Source organism: Crocodylus porosus, unplaced genomic scaffold (assembly GCF_001723895.1).
Source record: "Crocodylus porosus isolate Cpor-Errol unplaced genomic scaffold, CroPor_comp1, whole genome shotgun sequence".
Lineage (NCBI taxonomy): Eukaryota > Metazoa > Chordata > Crocodylia > Crocodylidae > Crocodylus > Crocodylus porosus.
Window position 1 is genome coordinate 17,380,402 of NW_017728947.1, and position 18,521 is coordinate 17,398,922.

At 38.8% G+C, this 18,521-nt stretch overlaps 1 protein-coding gene across 2 annotated transcripts in view; it reads left to right on the plus strand.

Annotated features, from left to right (window-relative positions):
• LOC109321193 (protein-methionine sulfoxide oxidase MICAL2-like) overlaps positions 1–18,521 on the plus strand; it is a 204,955-nt gene that overhangs the window by 60,364 nt on the left and 126,070 nt on the right. For both annotated transcript variants that reach the window (XM_019551660.1, XM_019551659.1), the window contains exons 3-11: positions 2,766–2,973; positions 5,832–5,948; positions 6,750–6,851; positions 9,372–9,527; positions 10,342–10,442; positions 13,953–14,210; positions 16,526–16,641; positions 18,044–18,170; positions 18,387–18,477. In XM_019551660.1, coding sequence (XP_019407205.1) covers positions 2,766–2,973; positions 5,832–5,948; positions 6,750–6,851; positions 9,372–9,527; positions 10,342–10,442; positions 13,953–14,210; positions 16,526–16,641; positions 18,044–18,170; positions 18,387–18,477 — 1,276 coding nt within the window. The remainder of the gene's footprint in view (positions 1–2,765; positions 2,974–5,831; positions 5,949–6,749; positions 6,852–9,371; positions 9,528–10,341; positions 10,443–13,952; positions 14,211–16,525; positions 16,642–18,043; positions 18,171–18,386; positions 18,478–18,521) is intronic.

The following is an 18,521-nucleotide window of genomic DNA, read 5'->3' on the forward strand; positions in this document are numbered from 1 at the left end:
GCTGCAGGTTTTTCCTCCCAAGGTGGAGAACCTTGCATTTTTCAGTGTTAAACACCATCAGGTTCTCGTCTGCCCATTTGCTGAGCTTGTCATCTTAAAGGCCATCTTTAATTATTTGTTTTGATCAACTGACAGAGGATATTCAAAGAGTGTGGTCATCTTCATACTTTGAGAGATTGCGATCCTGCCTCAATAAAGTCAAGTAGGCCGTAACTGGTAGCGATCTGCCAGAGCTCCCTTGACTTTCATGATGCTAGTTACTAGAGTTTGGAGGTCAGTATTACCATACTCTTTTGTGTTGCATCAGGCACCATGAAAAATATGGTGTTATGTGACCAAAAGCAGAAATAAGTTTAATTTCATTCTGAATATAGACAGTTGGAAGCCAAAAGACTAGCTTAATAGTAGATAGAATATAGACCCAAGGACTTCATCCTCCTTCCTAGAATGATTATTGTACTGTTTCTCTCTTTGCAGCTTCCTATATAAACATTGAGGTCCCCTTCCGCATCCTGCATGTTGCTACTTTCATTACTTAATAAAGGTAGAATTCTGGACATGGCAGAATTTATTTTTGCAATATATTAATGCTGTATTTTGTTCCAGCAGTTTCTGGAAGGGATGGTAAACTGCTAGGAGGAGTAAGCTTATACATTAGTGGCAAAAAAGCTTTGCCAATAAATCAAAGAATATGTAACTGAGACACAAATATGTTTATAGTTGGTAACCATGGATGGCGGCTAAAATACAGTTATTTTTCACTGTCTCCAACAATGTTGGAAGATATTTTGTCAATGGGAGGTAGAATCCTTTTTAAAACTGTTGTGTACTGTCTGCTACAAGTACCATGAGGAACTCAATGCTTTGTGTGGGTGTTTTATTACTTGGCAAGTATCACTATGACTAAATCTCAAAAGACTGCTTTTTAAAATTGCATTTATTTATATATTATATTTCTTGTTTGCCAGGAGAATAATCAAACCATGTATGGTCTGTATTTGTAAAGTGCTTCTAAGCAGTTTGCTAAACATTACTGAAAGACTGTAGCTGTAAGTACATTCACTTACTTGTCAGAACTTGGAGTTCTCATGTTAATCATGACAAGTATGTGCAGGAAGGAACTGACCCAGTCTCTGCTTATAGTCCTGCCCTTCAATCCCAATAACATCTGCACTGGATTTTCTTCCTTTTTTATGTAATAAGGTCTGTTGTTGTTTTCTTAATATTTAACATAGTGTGACAGGTTACTCTGAAAAAGTACAAGCTAAATATATTTTAAGAGTCAGCAAGCCTGGGAAATATGTAATGTAACTATTCAGTTTTTGCTAATGACACTTTATCTGGAGATTACAAACTATTCACTTAAAAATCAAGGTAACATATTAATGCAGTGAAAATCCTACTCTTTTTTGAATTTCTTAGAATGTTACATAATTTTTCATTTAAGGAAAAGAGGTAATTTAGCCATTTTATAATTAGTTTATACAAAGGCCAGTGCCAAATGAGATGTTAAAACACATGAACAGACCCAAATTAATAAATAATCTTACTTATATGAAGAAGAAATATAATTAGAACCAGACTTTTATTGTAAACTAAACATAGTTGATTGTAAGTCCTTACTTTGGAACTGTAATCACCGTCTGGCTATGTGAGAGAAAACCAAAGGATAATGTTTTGATTGTGAGATAATGGAATTGTATTTGTAGCACAGGACAACTTCTACCTCATAACCAGAACTCTCTGAATTAGGTCATGCACACTTCATCAAACAGCAGACCTAATTTTTTTTACCTAAAGTGATTTACTACTTTAAGTGATTTGTTTTATCAAGGTAAAAAGGACTGTTTCTAATCAACTTCTATAGTAATCAGGGTAGGGGATGAAAATCCAAGAGTTTCAGATGCTTACAATGAATCTACAACTTCCTGGTTCATGGAAATTTTTAGTTATCAGGCCAAAACTGAATTCCATGCTTAGTAGAGATTTGGGCTTTAGCATTTGTGAAATCTCACCTTGAGATGCCTACATATGACCTTATGAGTTTACCCTCCAGTTTTTACTGAGTATTTTGAACACTGTGTTAAAGTAGAACAAGCCAAGTCCTTAGCTACTGTGTGTCAGGGTAGATATAATGATTTGCTGGAGCTGTGCTGATTTACAGCAGCTGATGATCTAGTTTGTTACATTCAACTTACTGGCCGAGCAATAGGAAAGTATAACTAATGTTTGTCATAGGATAGTCATACACTGATGCTGTAGGAGAACTGGATTACTTTAAATCTGTGGGTTTTGGTCTAATCTGAACCATGCAAAAATATTTTCATGTCCTTCCTGACAAATATGCTCCAACATCAAAGACTTGTCATTACCAAATTCTGCTGCTTAGCTTTAGTATTGCCTGTTGCAAATACATTTCATATTTATTTCAAATTTAAATCAAACATGTTAAAAGCATCATGTATGGTATTTTAATCAGTTTTTCTCTGATGGGCACTTTTATGTACAAGACAAGCACATTTGTCCAGTTTTCTACCTATCAAGTGATTTTTTTTTTTTTTACAGTTTTACCAAAGAAAATTCAGTAAATGACTGTGGTTTGTCAGAAAATTCACTTGAACTTTTCTGGGATTATTTGATCAGCTGTAGTTTTGCACAGTGCCTTCAGCTGACAGTTAATGTTTATTTTACATGGATTTCTTGCATGCCCATGAGTCCTACTTGCATGCCCAAACTTAAAGTTTAAAATCCTTCTTCTCCCTCAGTGCTTGATTGTTGGAGGTGGCCCATGTGGTTTGAGGACTGCCATAGAACTTGCCTTCCTGGGAGCCAAAGTTGTAGTTGTGGAGAAGCGGGACACTTTTTCAAGAAACAATGTTCTGCATCTGTGGCCTTACACAATCCATGACCTGCGGGGTCTAGGAGCAAAAAAATTTTATGGAAAATTTTGTGCAGGCTCTATTGATCATATCAGTAAGTATGAATAATTACATAAAATACACTGTTCTATTAAACACTTTCTGTTAAGAAGGCATGCTTTGGGAAGATTATCAGATTTCCTAGATTCAGGGGCTGAAAATACACCTGTCCTGAATGTACATAAAACAAAAATAAAACACATTCAAGCACTTCTGGTTTGGCAAAATGCTAATATCTGTCTTGAATATTAAGGAAAACTTTGAGTTGACTTTTCATTACTGTTCAAGATCAATGTAGGAGGATCTTATTGCCTTTCTGAGTGTCTTCTAAAAATCATAGAAATTTATACAGTTGTGTGATTGCTTTTGTTGCTTAGTCTACCAAGTTCAGTGCATGCAGGTATCTTACGTGACAGGAAAAGGTTATGGGTCATATCCTATTCCACCTGTTAAGCACCTAAATGTGATCCTATTCTGCTCTGCTCAAGTCTCTGAAAAACAATTAACACTCTTACTTTTGTCATAGGCCATTATCTTAGTTTTAAGTCTAACTCACAAAAAGCGGCAAATGGGAGAAGGACCCCATCACTTTTTCCCCCAAAGACTCGAGCAAGGTGAAATAGGATCACACTTCAGATGACTAAGTCCACTTAGGTGCCTAATAGGTGGAATGGGATCTGGCCCATGCATACAAAAAAGACAAGCAAACAAGGAAGGATCAAGGAGACAAAGCATAGTAAATCAAAAATATTATGGAAACTCAATATACTTCCAAACTCTTTTATTATAGTAGGGTTGTAAGTACCACCAGTAGCTACAGAGGCTCAAATTACACTCAGTTTCAAGCAGAGAGGAGTAGGAAGCTGCTTGAATCAAGTGCAGAAAGGGACTGATCCAGACATGAAAGGGCAGTGAGCTTATGGGAGGGACTGGGCAAAGAGAATGGAACTAGGCTGAGAAAACTGAGTAATAAATAGAATGCTGGGACTAGCTAGGTAAGAAGAGTGGGACGGGGAGGTGGGAGAAACAAGAATGGGAGAAGATGAAAGATGGAATGGGGCCAAAAGGGGTCAGGTTTTGAGAGACTAGGTAGGAGAGTCCATGCCCTCTAGCTCACACTTTCTCCTTGGGGTTTGGGGTTGAACCAAACCATCGTATGTGTCTCTTCCCCTGCTGTCAGCCAATACCAGTGACATGCAATTGCAATATGTCTCATCCTTATCTAGTCCCTTATCTAGTAAGAATTATAAACTATTAGTGTTATAATTTGCTCTGTCTGTGGCAGAGGCATATTTAGAAGATCTGAAGATTTCAATCTGGCTGATATGTGCACATCCATATGATGCCAAATGATGGAACTTCTGCTTTTTCAGTTACCATATTTACTTGTATACCACATGCATCTCCCTCTCCCACTCCAAATTAGCTATCCAATATTGGGGTGCATATTTTAAGGTAGAAAAATGATTTTCATGCTTGAATGGAGACCTAGAGATGCTGGAATGGCTTCTGGGGGCTCTGCCCCTCTTCCCAGTTGCATGCAGGCATCCTTCTCAGTGTCACTTCCCCTGTCCTTCCTAACAGTGTAACTGTCAGAGTCCTGCAAGTGGCCTATCTTCAGCCATGGTGAGACCCTACTGTGACAGGCAAGATACTGGAAAAATCTTGTTCTCTTTATTATGCCTTCCCAAAAGAATTCGTCTTCTTTGAGGGCAAGTAGTACACAAGAAAATGTCAGTTTTCTGCACATCATTTTTTAAATTTTTTTAAAAAAAGCTATTTTAAAAGAACATTATTACACTTAGGAAGTCAAGCAAACAAGAATGAGGAAATCCCAGGAATAATTTCAACTCTGTTCAAGTCCTTCTGTATATGTATTATATCATCTTTTATATGATCACATACTACATTTTCCACTACACCTCTGATCTGCTACTCAGTATTTTGTGCAATGCACAACAGGCTATCTGATTTACTGCACGCTATTCAAACCTTATTGTGAGAACAGAACTGTTAATTGCTTCATGTACCTCTGGTATGAATGGATTATATTTATTTATTTTCACAATGCTCACTTAAGATGCACAGATACTATTTCCATTGAGGGGAGGGGAACTGAACACATATTTCTGGTCTTGCTCTCTGTATTAATTATATGTGCCCAGTTTGGGTTGCCTAGGACCTTTTTATATGTTAAACCATGGATCTCAGAGTTGTCAGTTGCAATAAGATTGATCAGCAGATTGTATCCCAGGGTCTCCCTTCAGGTATGAAAAAAACCCTAGAAAAACATTATTAATCACTTATGAAAATTGTGGCTTGTTGTACATTTAACAACTGTACAGAGGAGGACATACCTATTTTCCCAGGAAATGCCCCAACCTGGAGGCCATCTATTTTCTTTCATTCACTACACACCTTTCAACAAATAAGCAGAGAATAGATAACAGCTGACTTACTATGTAAGCCTAATTAATCTCCAGAATGGGTATGACTTGTGTCTGAATAAGTCATGGTGCTCTCTGGAAAAGGTCCGATAAAATGTGAAAGTATAATGCATATGCGCAAAGAAACTGATTTAAGAGTGTGTAAGCAACCTTTTGTTTTGGCATATTCTTTTTCGAGTGGTGGGGTTTTCAAACTGAAAGTCTGTTAATGTAGATTTTGAGTATAATATATTGAGGTAGGAACTCCTTACTTTGTTCCAGTCACTGAAACTGAAGAAGGTTAACCTAATCTTCCAGACACCAAAAAAACTCTGAAAACATGTTGCATTATGGTTTGGTTCATGGCACAACATGTATTTCTGATCTGTAATGGAGGCCTGCAAGGGCTACTTAAGTTCAGTTTAATAATAATGAAAAAAATGCTGTTGTATCTTCCAGAGCGATGTCTGTCTATTATTATTTGCAGGTATTCGGCAGCTTCAGCTTATCCTGTTCAAAGTAGCGCTTATGCTGGGGGTTGAAATCCATGTAAATTTAGAGTTTGTGAAAGTTCTGGAACCTCCTGAAGATCAAGAAAACCAAAGTATGACAGTCTTTTTATAATTTGAAATAAGTTATTTTAGAAGCAAATACATTTATCTCACTGAAGAACTTGTATGAAATAACTGTGTTATCAGGGACATTGTGTGAAATAATTTCTTAGGCTATCCAAGGGATGTTTTTTTGTCCTGCATATGAAAGCCAGATACAGTATAAGAGAATAGTAAGCGTGATAAAAGTCACTATGTCAATACACTGGTATTTAAAAAAAAAAATACATTCTGGCCAGAAAAGTAATATTTCCTCCTGTGCCTGCTGGCCTATGTTCTGAGGTTTTGTAGAGAGTCAAAGATATTTATTTTATAAAAACAAATATTATATTCTTTGTATTATTGTAAGTGAAGTGTCTTTCTTGGGAAATGCAGTTTTTTGGCTAGATTGGATTTTCCCCTTCTTTGTGGTAGCTTAATGTGAATGTGCTCAGTTTAATTTAAAAGGATAAAAAGTTACCAGGGCCCAATCGTGCAAACATTGTATTTGATATGTCCTGCTGGGTTCATAGTGCAGCTATTCATGTAAGCAAAAATCCTTTGGTACCTAAGTGTTTTCAGGGCTGGTCCCAGAGCCATTTCAGTACTTTAATTCACCCAAATATAGGGGGTTCATTTGTTGCACACTGCTTTGACTTAAGTCAAAGTTTTATCTACGCATGTAAGGGCAGAATTTCTCCCAGCTTGAGAGCAAAATAGACCATTTAGTGTAATTGCCTTCTTTCACAATCTAAAAATGCTGCTTCTGCCATTCAGTGGCTGAATAAATGTTGTCACCTGTTTGTTTCTTTTAGAGATAGGTTGGCGCGCTGAATTTCTTCCAGTGGATCATCCTCTGTCAGAATTTGAATTTGATGTTATTATTGGGGCAGATGGCCGCAGGAACACATTAGAAGGTAGGTGAAAATATATTCTTGAGACTATGGTGGGGGTGATGTTGTAATCATGATGGTCCAGGAAAAATGAGGGGCAAGGATTTTTGTGGGTAATATCCTTTATTGGACCAACTAAATAATTGGGAGGTACTCTGCCAAGTTTTCAGGTACAGCTTTACCCTGAGGAAGGTAGGGTTGTACTCAAAAGTTTGTCTATGTCCCCACCCAACTATGTGGTTTGTCCCATAAGATAATTTCCCACAAAATTTCTTGTATCCCACATTCTTAAGATTAACAATTGCTTTAAAGTACAATTGGAAGTCTAAGAGGTAAGAAAAGGTGGAAGCAACAGATTAACCCATAGTTCAATAAAGATCTGTGTCTGTGACGATGGAAATTGATTTTTATGAGATGTTCCCTGCCTTTATTATAGTATTTCCAGATGTGGTCCATTAAGTACAATGCTTAACTTTATTCCTGATTCTGCAGGCTGCCTGTATCATGCATTTTAGTTGTCTTAATGAGCTACTGTTGTAGCATATGCTAAATAACATGCTAGTTTAATTTGAGGGCAAATGACAAAAGCATGTCAGGAACGGCACATTTTTCATGTTATTGTGTCATAAATCAACCCTCTGTACTTGAAATAGTGTTTGTACAGTAGCTGCCAGGTATTTAATAAATGCATCAGAGCAGTTGCTCTCAGATGATGGTGATGTCATTTCAGTAGTAGTCATTTTGGTAACAGAACCAAAAAATGAATAAAGAGCTGGAAGGTGAGGTAGATCTTGTTGCATCTACTATAGTCATCAAGCAGAATTCCACTCCACTGAGTTGCCTTTAAGTGAGACATTAGCTCACCAGCTCTTACATTACATGAACAAACCTGTTATTTAATTATATATTTTCCTTATAGTGATAATTATGCTCATCAGTTTCAGTGCATGAAGCCCCTGATTTTCTATTTTTATTGGTCTCATGTTTTGTACTGCTTTTTTCCCATGTTTGTAAAAATCAGTATATTTATGAGTATTTTCCTGTAACACTCTATAAGAAAATTAGCCACTTATTTATCCCAGTATAAAGTCTATTGAAGTAAAAATAAAATCTTAGAAGTATAAATTGTTGGAGATTACAGACACTAGCAACAAGCTTGACAAACGGCTTTAGGAAAATCTTTAGCTACTTGAGGGGAATATCTTGTTAGACTAAGGGCATTAGTATAAAACCAAATAATGCTTGCACATTACACCTGTTGAAAAGAAAGGGTAAGATAGAAACTACAAGTAAACTTGTACCCATAGAAAGTGCCAAGAAACAAAGAAATTTACCGTAGGGTAGTGTTTTCTGACTGCAAGATACACTACCTCAACCGAAAGTCATAACTTCTGTAGGTTTCTGACTTAAAGCATTTTCATAGTTTCATAGTTTGTGTTTGGCAGGGATTGGTATCCTAGCAGGACTACACTGTGTACCACTTCCACGCATGCGGGGGGCCTGTGAGGAGCTGTATGTCCATACATCAGGCCACAGGGTGCACTGGGGATTCATGCAGGATTTCAGGGCCTGTGTAAGGCAGTGGTGCTGCAGGGAAGGGATTTCACGCTGCATTGGGGAACCACATGGTGCAAAGCTGGGGAGAGGCGATTGTGCAGCAAATTGAGGGCCATGTGGTATGCTGGTGGGGAGGAGGACTTGCATGGTGCGGCATGTGACCCACACAACAGGCAGCCCAGGGGTGTGTGACTGCATGCCTGTGGGTCCCCAGCCACTTGGAAGTTGGACAGCCCTGATTTAGACGATTGAGAAAATCAGTTGCATATTGTTGAGTATAAATGACTGAAATGTTGGGCATTTTACATATGCTCCAGGAGTGGGGAAGGACAGAGATGCTCTAATTAAAGCACCTGGAGCTTCTTGTGCATCAGTGCCCCCGCACTTTAAAAATGGCGGCAGGGACACTTTTATCTAAAGCTTGTTGAATGACCCCTAGTTAAGGTGCCCCAACAATCATTTTGAAGCATAGGGACACTAATACATGAAACGTGGAGCCTGGCTGGAGTGCAGTAATTACTATGCTCCAGCAGACTTGATGAATCGAGTCTGCTCCAATGCACTGGAATTACAGTGCGTTGGAGCAGCCTCCTGGCTCATGTGCAGGCACCCTCAGTTAGCTTTTACAAATGCTTCTCTCAGTTTTGAGCCAGATTATTTTAAGTCTTTTTCTAATTATCGTATTTGCTTTGACTCCTTTCCCTGGAGAAATAATTAACATCTATAAGTGATAAAGCCTTGCCCATAAAATGCCAACTTGTGAGCAAACTGTACATATCTTCAGTACTATGTAATCCCCTTGATTGGCAGATTTTTTTGAAATAAGAATATACAGAATTAATGGGATTTTGGTAACAAGGAGTCTGCTTCCCATGTGTTGGGGATAGAATTAGGTCAGGAAGGAAAGAGAGCTGCCATGTAGGTCTTTATCTCCAGCTCATGTGCTGAAATTTTGCAATGTTTTTAATTATTTTCCTTGGTCTTCAGGTTTTAGAAGAAAGGAGTTCCGTGGAAAACTGGCTATAGCTATCACTGCCAATTTTATAAACAGAAACACCACTGCAGAAGCCAAGGTAGAGGAAATTAGTGGTGTTGCTTTCATCTTCAATCAAAAATTCTTCCAGGATCTTAAAGAGGAGACGGGTGGGTCCTTCCTTCCCCTATGCACCACCCCCTCCATCCTACTACCAAATGAAATATACAATTGAGAAACATTTTTTGTAGGGCTATTCTTTTGACACCAAAACATCAATTAAAATAATTTAGTAAGATATGGTGATAAAATTCTGCTGATTTCAAAGCCTTGGGGAGGGAGGCATCAATTTTTGATACAGTGAGACTTTTTTAACATGAATGTTGCCACAGCATGTCTGTTCTAGTGTTTGCATTCTTCTCAACTGTAAAAATATGTTTGAAACCAATGATAACTTTCTGAGGGAGAACAGTTCCGGTGCCCGGAGATTTCCCTGAAATAGGACAGTTTGTTTTGAATGTATTGGATTAAATGTTTTCATGAAATATAGCCCTCCTTCTTGCAGGTGTTGTGGTCCAATTAGTGTAATTTTCATATATTTGCTTTTAAAGGAATTCACTCTAAGTATTTAAGTGATCTGTCTTGAATTGAAACATCATCCATGAAACAGACAGACCAAGAATTGAACTGCATTCAAATTGAGTGATGCACCACATGAGTACACATATCTGGCTTATGCATATTATAGTCTTTTTTTTTAAATTAACATTTGATAATTATTTATTTAAAACAGTTGTTTTTAATTAGCTGTGGACTTGATCATGCTTGGGTTTAATTTTTTGTGAGGCTGCTGGAGTCAAGGTAGGGTGGCACCTTAGACTAACTGATTCAGGGAATTGTAAGCTTTTGTAGGTGACAGCCTACTTCATCAGGTGCTATGAATTCACGGGAGTCTTCTCATATTTACTAATGTCTTCTTTTCAGGAATTGATCTGGAGAATATCGTTTACTATAAAGATAGCACTCACTATTTTGTAATGACTGCAAAAAAACAGAGTCTTCTGGACAAAGGAGTCATTATTAACGTATGTATACATGCCAAACAGAACCTTTTACTGTATTTATTGATTTTATGAATTTGGTTTAAAAATACATAAGAGCAGCTGAATAAATATTTATTCATGTTACAGAAGGTGTAAATTGAATAGCCTGATCACTTCGTGATTAGAGTACAACTCACTTAGATGGTGCTCTACATGTGCAAGAGAACTAAAAATGCTATTTGAATTTGTAATTTCAAAAACTGGGTGAAATGTGACCATGAATGAATCTGCAAGAGTCATTAGCTGTGCCAGCATTGACCTCATTAAAGACAAAAAGCCTCAATAACTAGGGACCAAATTGGGTGAATCTGTGTAAGCTCAATAAAGCCATTGATGTTGTTCAGTTGTCTAAATTGGGTGATTATAAAGTTGGCCAAAATTTCCAAAGTAACTACTAATTTTTGGATGTCAAAACTGAGACATCTTACGAAGCGTGCATTTTCAAGAAGGTGAATACTTGACACTTTCTGAAAATCAGTCCTCTTCAATGTCTCTCTCACTGGGCAAAAATGAATTTTCCTGGAAAGATTACAAAACTGTTATAGCAAGAGGCAGGGTTTTCTTAGGATGGAAATGAGGACTGGTATGAGGGTTCTTAAACTTGTTTGGCCTGCAGGTTATTTTAATGTGACAGTTACCATATTGAATCAACACTTATTTTGCCTGTGAGGAAGCAAGTGTAGGTCAGAGCAGGTGCAGGAGGATGGGATGGAACTAGCTTTTAATAAATGGAGGAAAAAAAGAGGCAGAAATAAGGTGGGACAGCTTTTGGGAGGGGGTGGGCAGGAAGACAGAGCTACCTGATGAGGTAGTATTATGATGTAGATGAGGCAGATGCAGGAGTATTGTGGAGATGGCTAAGAGATGGAAGAGCTGGCAGTTTGGCTTGTGGACTTTTTTGAGTCACAGAGCCAGGGCTGGAGGGATAAAGAAGGCTGAGAATGGAGAGCAGCTGAAAGGTTGGCTTGCTGACTTCCCCCTGTTGAGAACTAGTGCTGGAAAGTCAGAGAAGACTAGCAACAGAATAGTAACATAGGATTTTGCCTACTGACTTCTGCTAAATCTGGCTGGAGGTTGGAGAGATTTAAAAGCCAGTGTATTAGTCAAGGAGCTTGTCTGTGGGCTGGGAAATGATTGATCACCAAGAAGACCCACTGACTAGCCCAGGGCTGAGAAGAAATAATCCCCAGATGGAGAACCTGATGAATCCCTGCTGGAAAGAGCAGAGAGGCCGATGGGGCAGAAAGAGAGGGCTGTTTGACAAAGAATCTTGGGGAAAAGTTTTAGGAGTGGCTGAAGATCTTAGCACCGGGATGTCTGCTTTGCTGTGCTATGTCTGCAACTTTTAAGGGGTATGGGCCCAGTGGGATGAATCACTTCTCACTTTTTGGGAGGGGTTTTTGAGGATTACTTCTACTGTTGGAGAAAACAAACCATGACAAGTAAGGATGACTTTAATCCTATAAAATCATTAGTGGAGTCTTCAAGGGGCTGATGGTAAAAAATGGAAATGGCTGCCCACCGTACAGGCAGTTTTTGGGGGGCATGCCACGTCTTTTTTGAAGACCAGTTTTCTGATGAGCTCTTGGAAGCAACTTCACTATGGTGGAGGATAGAAGCTGTCCACATGACTCCCACACTGAGCAGTATTCCCTTCGTGGCTGTCACCCACTCTCAAACCAATATGTCTTTAATTCCTGTTTTGGAGAGGGGTTCAGACCAGAGTAAGATGAAACAAAATGACATCAAGGGCTGTGATATGGACTGCTCCTTGGATGTAAGCATAATGTTTGGGGGTTTTTTTCTCTTCTTACATTTTGGCTTCAAACTAAAACTCTATCTTGACTGTCAGGATGAGTCGTAACTTTTTAGCATTTTGCCCTGACTACTTTTATAAACAGAAACCATAGTTGGGGATGGACTTGTTTGGATGTCTGTGTTTAAAGCATTTCATAGACCAACAAGTAAACACCTTCCTTAGCCAGAAGGCTGGAACTGAGTTACTAGACTGGCTGATTGAACTGTGTGCCTGTGACTTTCTGGGGACAGAGGTTGCATTTTTCAAACTTTGGCTGATCTTTTCTTTCTTCCCTAGAGACAGGATCAAACTTAAGTTAATAGAACCTGATAGTTACAAATCTTTTCCAAAGAAGAACACTTGATACCAATTTAGAAACTGCCAACTAAAGATTGCCCCTACCCTGAAAACAGAGACAAAGAAAAGAGTTCAAAATTGTAGACTGACTTGGTCTCTTGGATTTCATATTTTTGTGTTTTTCAATATTTTTGTGCATTTCAATATATTTTAGTGTAGAATAAGCAAAACAAAATCACTGTTAACAGAGCTATGAGTACAAATCTACTGTAAGTTTTAAAAAAACCCTACCCGTCCACTTATACAACATTAACCCCTACCATTTTCAATCTTAATTCTTCTCCCAGGACTCTGACACAGGGTGTGTACATTCAAATCAGTCCAATGTTGGAGCTTGGGCCACCTGTCCTTAAAGTCAGGGGTTACTAGTAAATCCGCAAGATTTCTCTGAACGATTCATGTTGCATGTTAAACAGGCAATTCAACATGAGGCAAGTGAGCTAATAATGGTTTTGATTCATCATGAGTTTCATCCATGATTAAGTTTTATTTAGAAACCTATTTAATCACTGACCTGAAGTAAGGTGACCCATAGAGTAGGGTCCCTGAGAAGCTTGAGTGGTTTGCTTTTTTTAAAAAAAATGTCTCCCTTGTCCAGTCTCTACATGCATCTTGTAAAATGTTCATTTTGGTACATTATAAATTTGACGTTCCTTAGTATCTAGTCAGAAATTCTGACTGACACCAAACAACAGGGCAGCCCACATATAGTCTCAGTACTGATGGAACGTGAAGGGAAGATCCATTGCATACTGGTAAGTAGTGGTGATGACTGCAGGGAGGCTGTAAATTTATCAAAATAGTGGGTAAGTGATGGGATAAGGGAGGTAGTACTATCTTCCTTTGTTTGCTTAGCTTGCAGCTTAGAGCGTTACAAATTCTCGGTTGTGCTGAGAAGTTTAAAATTACAGTGGGCACATCTACACATTCATTAATGCACTTTTGCTACTGTGCGTTAAATTTAGTACTTCTAATGTGAATAAATAAATAAATGTATATTATGCTGCCCTAATGCACAGTCGCAAACATGCATGCTTTTTAGTGACAATGCACAATAGCCTGATTTTACTGTGCATTAGCATATTAGTACAGTTTTTGATGGGACACTCTAATGCAGAGTAAAATAGGCTACTAATGCACATGTGTAGGCATTAAAGCACATGTGTAAAAGTACCCAGAGTGCCTGTGTTTGCTCATTAATAAATGTTCTAAGTACTTAAATAAATCTCCAACCCTTTTGTGATGCAATGTTACCATCCTACTATCCACTGCAATATTTGGCCCTGGGAACAGACTTGTTTAAAATATATCCTAGTGCATGCATTTTCTCTTTTCAGGACTATATTGATACTGAAATGCTCCTATGTGGGGAAAACGTAAACCAAGAAAATCTGCTGTCTTATGCCAGAGAAGCTGCTGATTTTGCTACCGATTACCAGCTGCCTTCCTTGGATTTTGCAGTTAATCACTATGGGCAATCAGATGCAGCCATGTTTGATTTTACTTCCATGTATGCCTCTGAAAATGCAGCTTTAGTACGGGAGAGGCAGAGACATCAGCTCTTGGTTGCCCTGGTTGGAGATAGTTTACTGGAGGTAATGTTTTATGCCAAAATAGAATTTTGTTGTTTAGGGCATTTTTGAAAGTCTATTTTAAATGCCTTTGGGGAACACATTTATTTCACAAAATGTTTTATTTCACAGAATAAAAATCAAGAATCTAAAATGTGAATATTGTTTGGTCACCAGCTTATCTTTAGATCTTCGCATGGAAAGAGCAGAATTACAAGGGGTCTGAAACATGCTTAAATGACTGTTTAGCAACCTGCAACAGAGAACAGCTTTCCTGTTTTGTTGCTTGTTCAGTTTCTGTAACTAACTTTTATTTAAGAGACACTATCAAATTGAATTTATTTAAATAAGCTATTTTGTTCTTCTTTCCAGTTCCACACTATGCCTTATTTAGTAGAATGATTGGATTAAAACACATTTCCTTCCCGTTTTATAAGGTTCTGTCCTGTAAGGAAGAAACTGGCTTGAGTATAATGAATAAATGATTAAATGGATGCTACATAAAATGCTTCCAAATGTACAAAGTAATCAATTAATTACCAGAAGTAACCATAGTCCTCAGAAACCATTTTCCCCTGAACTTAACCTGCCATTCTAAACCGTAGCAGAATAGCTTAACAAAAAAAAATATATATATTCCAGAGAGTAAAGGTAATCTTGTAAAGTCCTTTCTTTTATTTTAAGTGGAAGTCTGATCATACAGACTGGGGTTTGGCAACCAATGGCCCATGGGTTGAATCTGGCTCAAAGCTCTGATTAGGCATGGGAGATTGGTGGCAGGGAGCTGTGCTGTTGCAGGCCACTTCCTCCTCAATGCTCCCCTCTGCTGTGGAGGGGATGGGAATCTGCTCTGAAGATGAGTGTAGGCAGCTAGCTGTTTTGGAGGGGTGTAGAGACTTACAGCCTGCAACCACAGCCAAGTTGCAAGCTCTGGTCTGCACCAGAAAAAGGCTGCCAACCACTGGTGTGGACCACTGCTGATACACGTGACTTAGGTGAGTAAAGTTGCTAACTTGTGCAAATGTGTAGACTGCTCATTCCTATTCATATTTATCCACTCCTGCCTTAAGGTATTCTTTCTTTTGTGGTCATTCTTCAGGATGTCTTGCAAAACAGAGGAAATGCTGGTTATTCAGCTGACATTGTTGAACCATGTCATATACATGCATTGCCAGTGAGGATGGTCTAAACATAGCAGCAGACACTTTTATCTTCGTCTTACATTTAATGTCCTGAAACACTGTGTCTTTTTTTCTTTCATTTTCATGCTGTGGTTTTATGCTGTGGTTTCAGTAGCTAATACATGCCTAATAGCCTCTTTGACACAGATTCCATTTGATATCGTATATATTATATTTCACAGCTCAAAGCAGCAAGCTTGGTCCTCAGGTGGCATAGCTGGTGCAGCCCCCTTGAGAATATGGCCCAGTGGTTTTACTCAAGCCTGTCAGAGTGTACTGCATTGTATTACACCTGAGAAGTGTACAGTGTAGTAAATGCACAGTGTGTTCCATATGGCCGGATGTTTGAAACTGATACAGCAGATCTTCAAAAAAAAAAAATCAACACTTTGGCTTAAAATTATGAGGTTTTAGGTAATATGACCCAATATTTTTTTTTTTTTTTTTGCCTCCTGACTTTTGAGTACATCCTCATTTTCCAGCCTTTATTTTACATTGGGTAAAGTTAAGAGAGGCTTTGCAGAGGTGCATGCCTTAGGTAGCTGACTTGGGATACACCCTTGCAAATGGGGAAACCTGGGCAGGTGCTCCTGGGGCTTTAGGGCCCCAATCCTGCATGCTCCAGGAATGGGAATTCTTGGGGAGCTCAGGAGTGGACCCTGGGGGTACCTGCCTCAGGTAGCTAGATAGTGCATGCGCTTCAGACTGCCCAGGGTCTCCTACCTTAAATGCAGACAGTCACCTGATGCAAAATAGTGGCACAGATTTATACCAGTTATGTCTTGGCCTTAAACTCTGGGCATTTGTGGCATGACAAGGGCCATGGGCATCTGTTTGGTTGGCCTTTTGTGTCATCATAATAAGATTTATGGTGGCATAAAAGCAACATCTCTCTCCAGCCATAAGGGCTAAAAGCTTCTTTAAAAAATTATATATATAAAAAACATTTATAAGTAAATAAATGAGCTAAGTTTTTTCACATTCCCAAAGCTTAGACTTCAAGAAAAATGGCTAACATTGGGCACTAGAATTTTCTCTGGCCTATTTTGAGGCTCTACAAAACCTAGACTGTAGGTTCACCTGGCAAATGCTTCTGTAATAAGTCTGTTTAAGAAAGATGAGGGATTAAAAAGGCTAAACTGTAAATACTTCTTACAGCCCTTCTGGCCAATGGGTACTGGCTGCGCAAGAGGCTTCCTAGCTGCTTTTGATACAGCATGGATGGTGAAGAGCTGGTCTCAGAGGAAACCTCCACTAGAGATCCTTGCTGAACGGTAGGCACTTCCTCTGTTTTAGTCTCTTCTTTCCAAAGATAATTTTAATGGACTTTAGTGATGATGAAAGATTCTGAAAAGGATAATACCAGAAACAAAAATATTCTGGTTGGTTGAAGTGGCAGTGGATTGAGACAGCTAGTTATGTTTCTGCTGCACAACTTACAAAGTCAGAGGTGTAGCAGTCTGCAAGACATTCAGTAGCTTTAACTAAGTATTTCTACACCCTGGGCAGAAGTGCCAGAAAGCAAGGAGGGATGTAGGGAGGCAGGCAAAGGGCTGAGCTAGCATTCTGCCATTCCAGCATGCCCTCTAAATCAGCACCTGGGGATAGGGTCCCACGTGTGGGCACCTGTCCCTCCCCTCCTGCCCACCTACCTCCCCTGCCCCCTATACAGTCATGTTACTATACAGTATAGTCCAGGTCTACACTCTTACAGAGTAGGTTTTCAGAACTGAAGCCTGAGTCACTGACCGAAACCAGACTGAAACTCTGAGAGAGAGCTGAAATGCATTGCATCCAGTTCACAGTGCTACAACCCATCTGCTCCCCTAAGCAATTGTTTTAACCAACATGATTTGATATAATTTTAGCCCAAAACAAGTGCAGACCCTACATTACAGTAATTGTTTTCATAACCAACATCCAATTTTAGCTGCATCTTTTTAGTTCATGCTCTGGGCATGACATAACCCTTATTTACTTTTGCTAAATAAGCACAAATACCCGTAGGTTTTGATCATATGTTGTTTTGCATAATCTGTTATTGTCTCTACTAAAAATTGTCATTAAGATGCCAGCAAATTTTTGTTTGGCAGTAGCCCTGTGGGTAGAATATGTTGACATTAATGGTTCCAATAGCAGAGACTTCATTTTCTTATATCTGGCTGGGCTGCTTTAGTGACTGATGTGTAGTAACTGTTGAGGAACAGCTTTTTTGTGGTAAGCATTCAGTCAGGCGTCTAAATACAGTACTGTCTGAGGCAGTGGCTCACAAATGATGCACATACAACGTCATTCTAAATGGAAAACTAAACAGAATAGGACCTGGTGGTTGTGGGAATTGCAGGATGACTCAATACAGGACGTTTGTGACTAAAAGAAAGGTTACTACTTGGGTGGAGATTAACGAAAAACCAGATGACTTTGCATGATGTAACCTCCTTGTTTTCTTGCTTTCTTCCTGCCTTGGGAAGACCTGAGCTTCTGTTCATGTTTAACCACCTCAAACTTTTCCCATGCTGAGACAGCATAAGCAGTGGTACAGATGCAGCTGCAGTACATAGTATTACATTCTGACAGTTTCTGAATAGAGGCAAGTGCTGTTGTAAAGTTAAAGTTGGGAAAAAATGTTTATATGCTAATGCCTTCACCTAACATATCCTCATTATTGTTTATAAGAGAGAGCATTTATCGACTCTTACCCCAGACTACACCTGAAAATATCAACAAGAATTTTGACCAGTATACCATTGATCCAGGGACACGGTATCCAAACTTGAACTCGAGCTGTGTTCGACCCCATCAGGTCAGTACTTTAAGGGCTCCCTCTATGATATCGGTGTTCATTTCTGTCCCAAGAGAATTGTGGCTACTGATGAAATGCTGAATAAACAAAACCTCCATAAGACTTTCCAGATTAGATCAGGTTATATGATAAAGCTTGCAAGAAAAGTGTAGATGATATTAAAATTGCTTGCAGATGTTAATGTTGAAATGAGTCTTAAATTGTTTTTGCTCTTAGGTGAGGCATCTGTATGTTACAAATGAACTACAACAATGCCCTCTTGAAAGGGTAAGCTCTATTAGAAGATCAGTGAATCTTTCAAGGCATGGTATGTGAAATTTTACTCCCCACATGATTCTTCCACAGTTCATG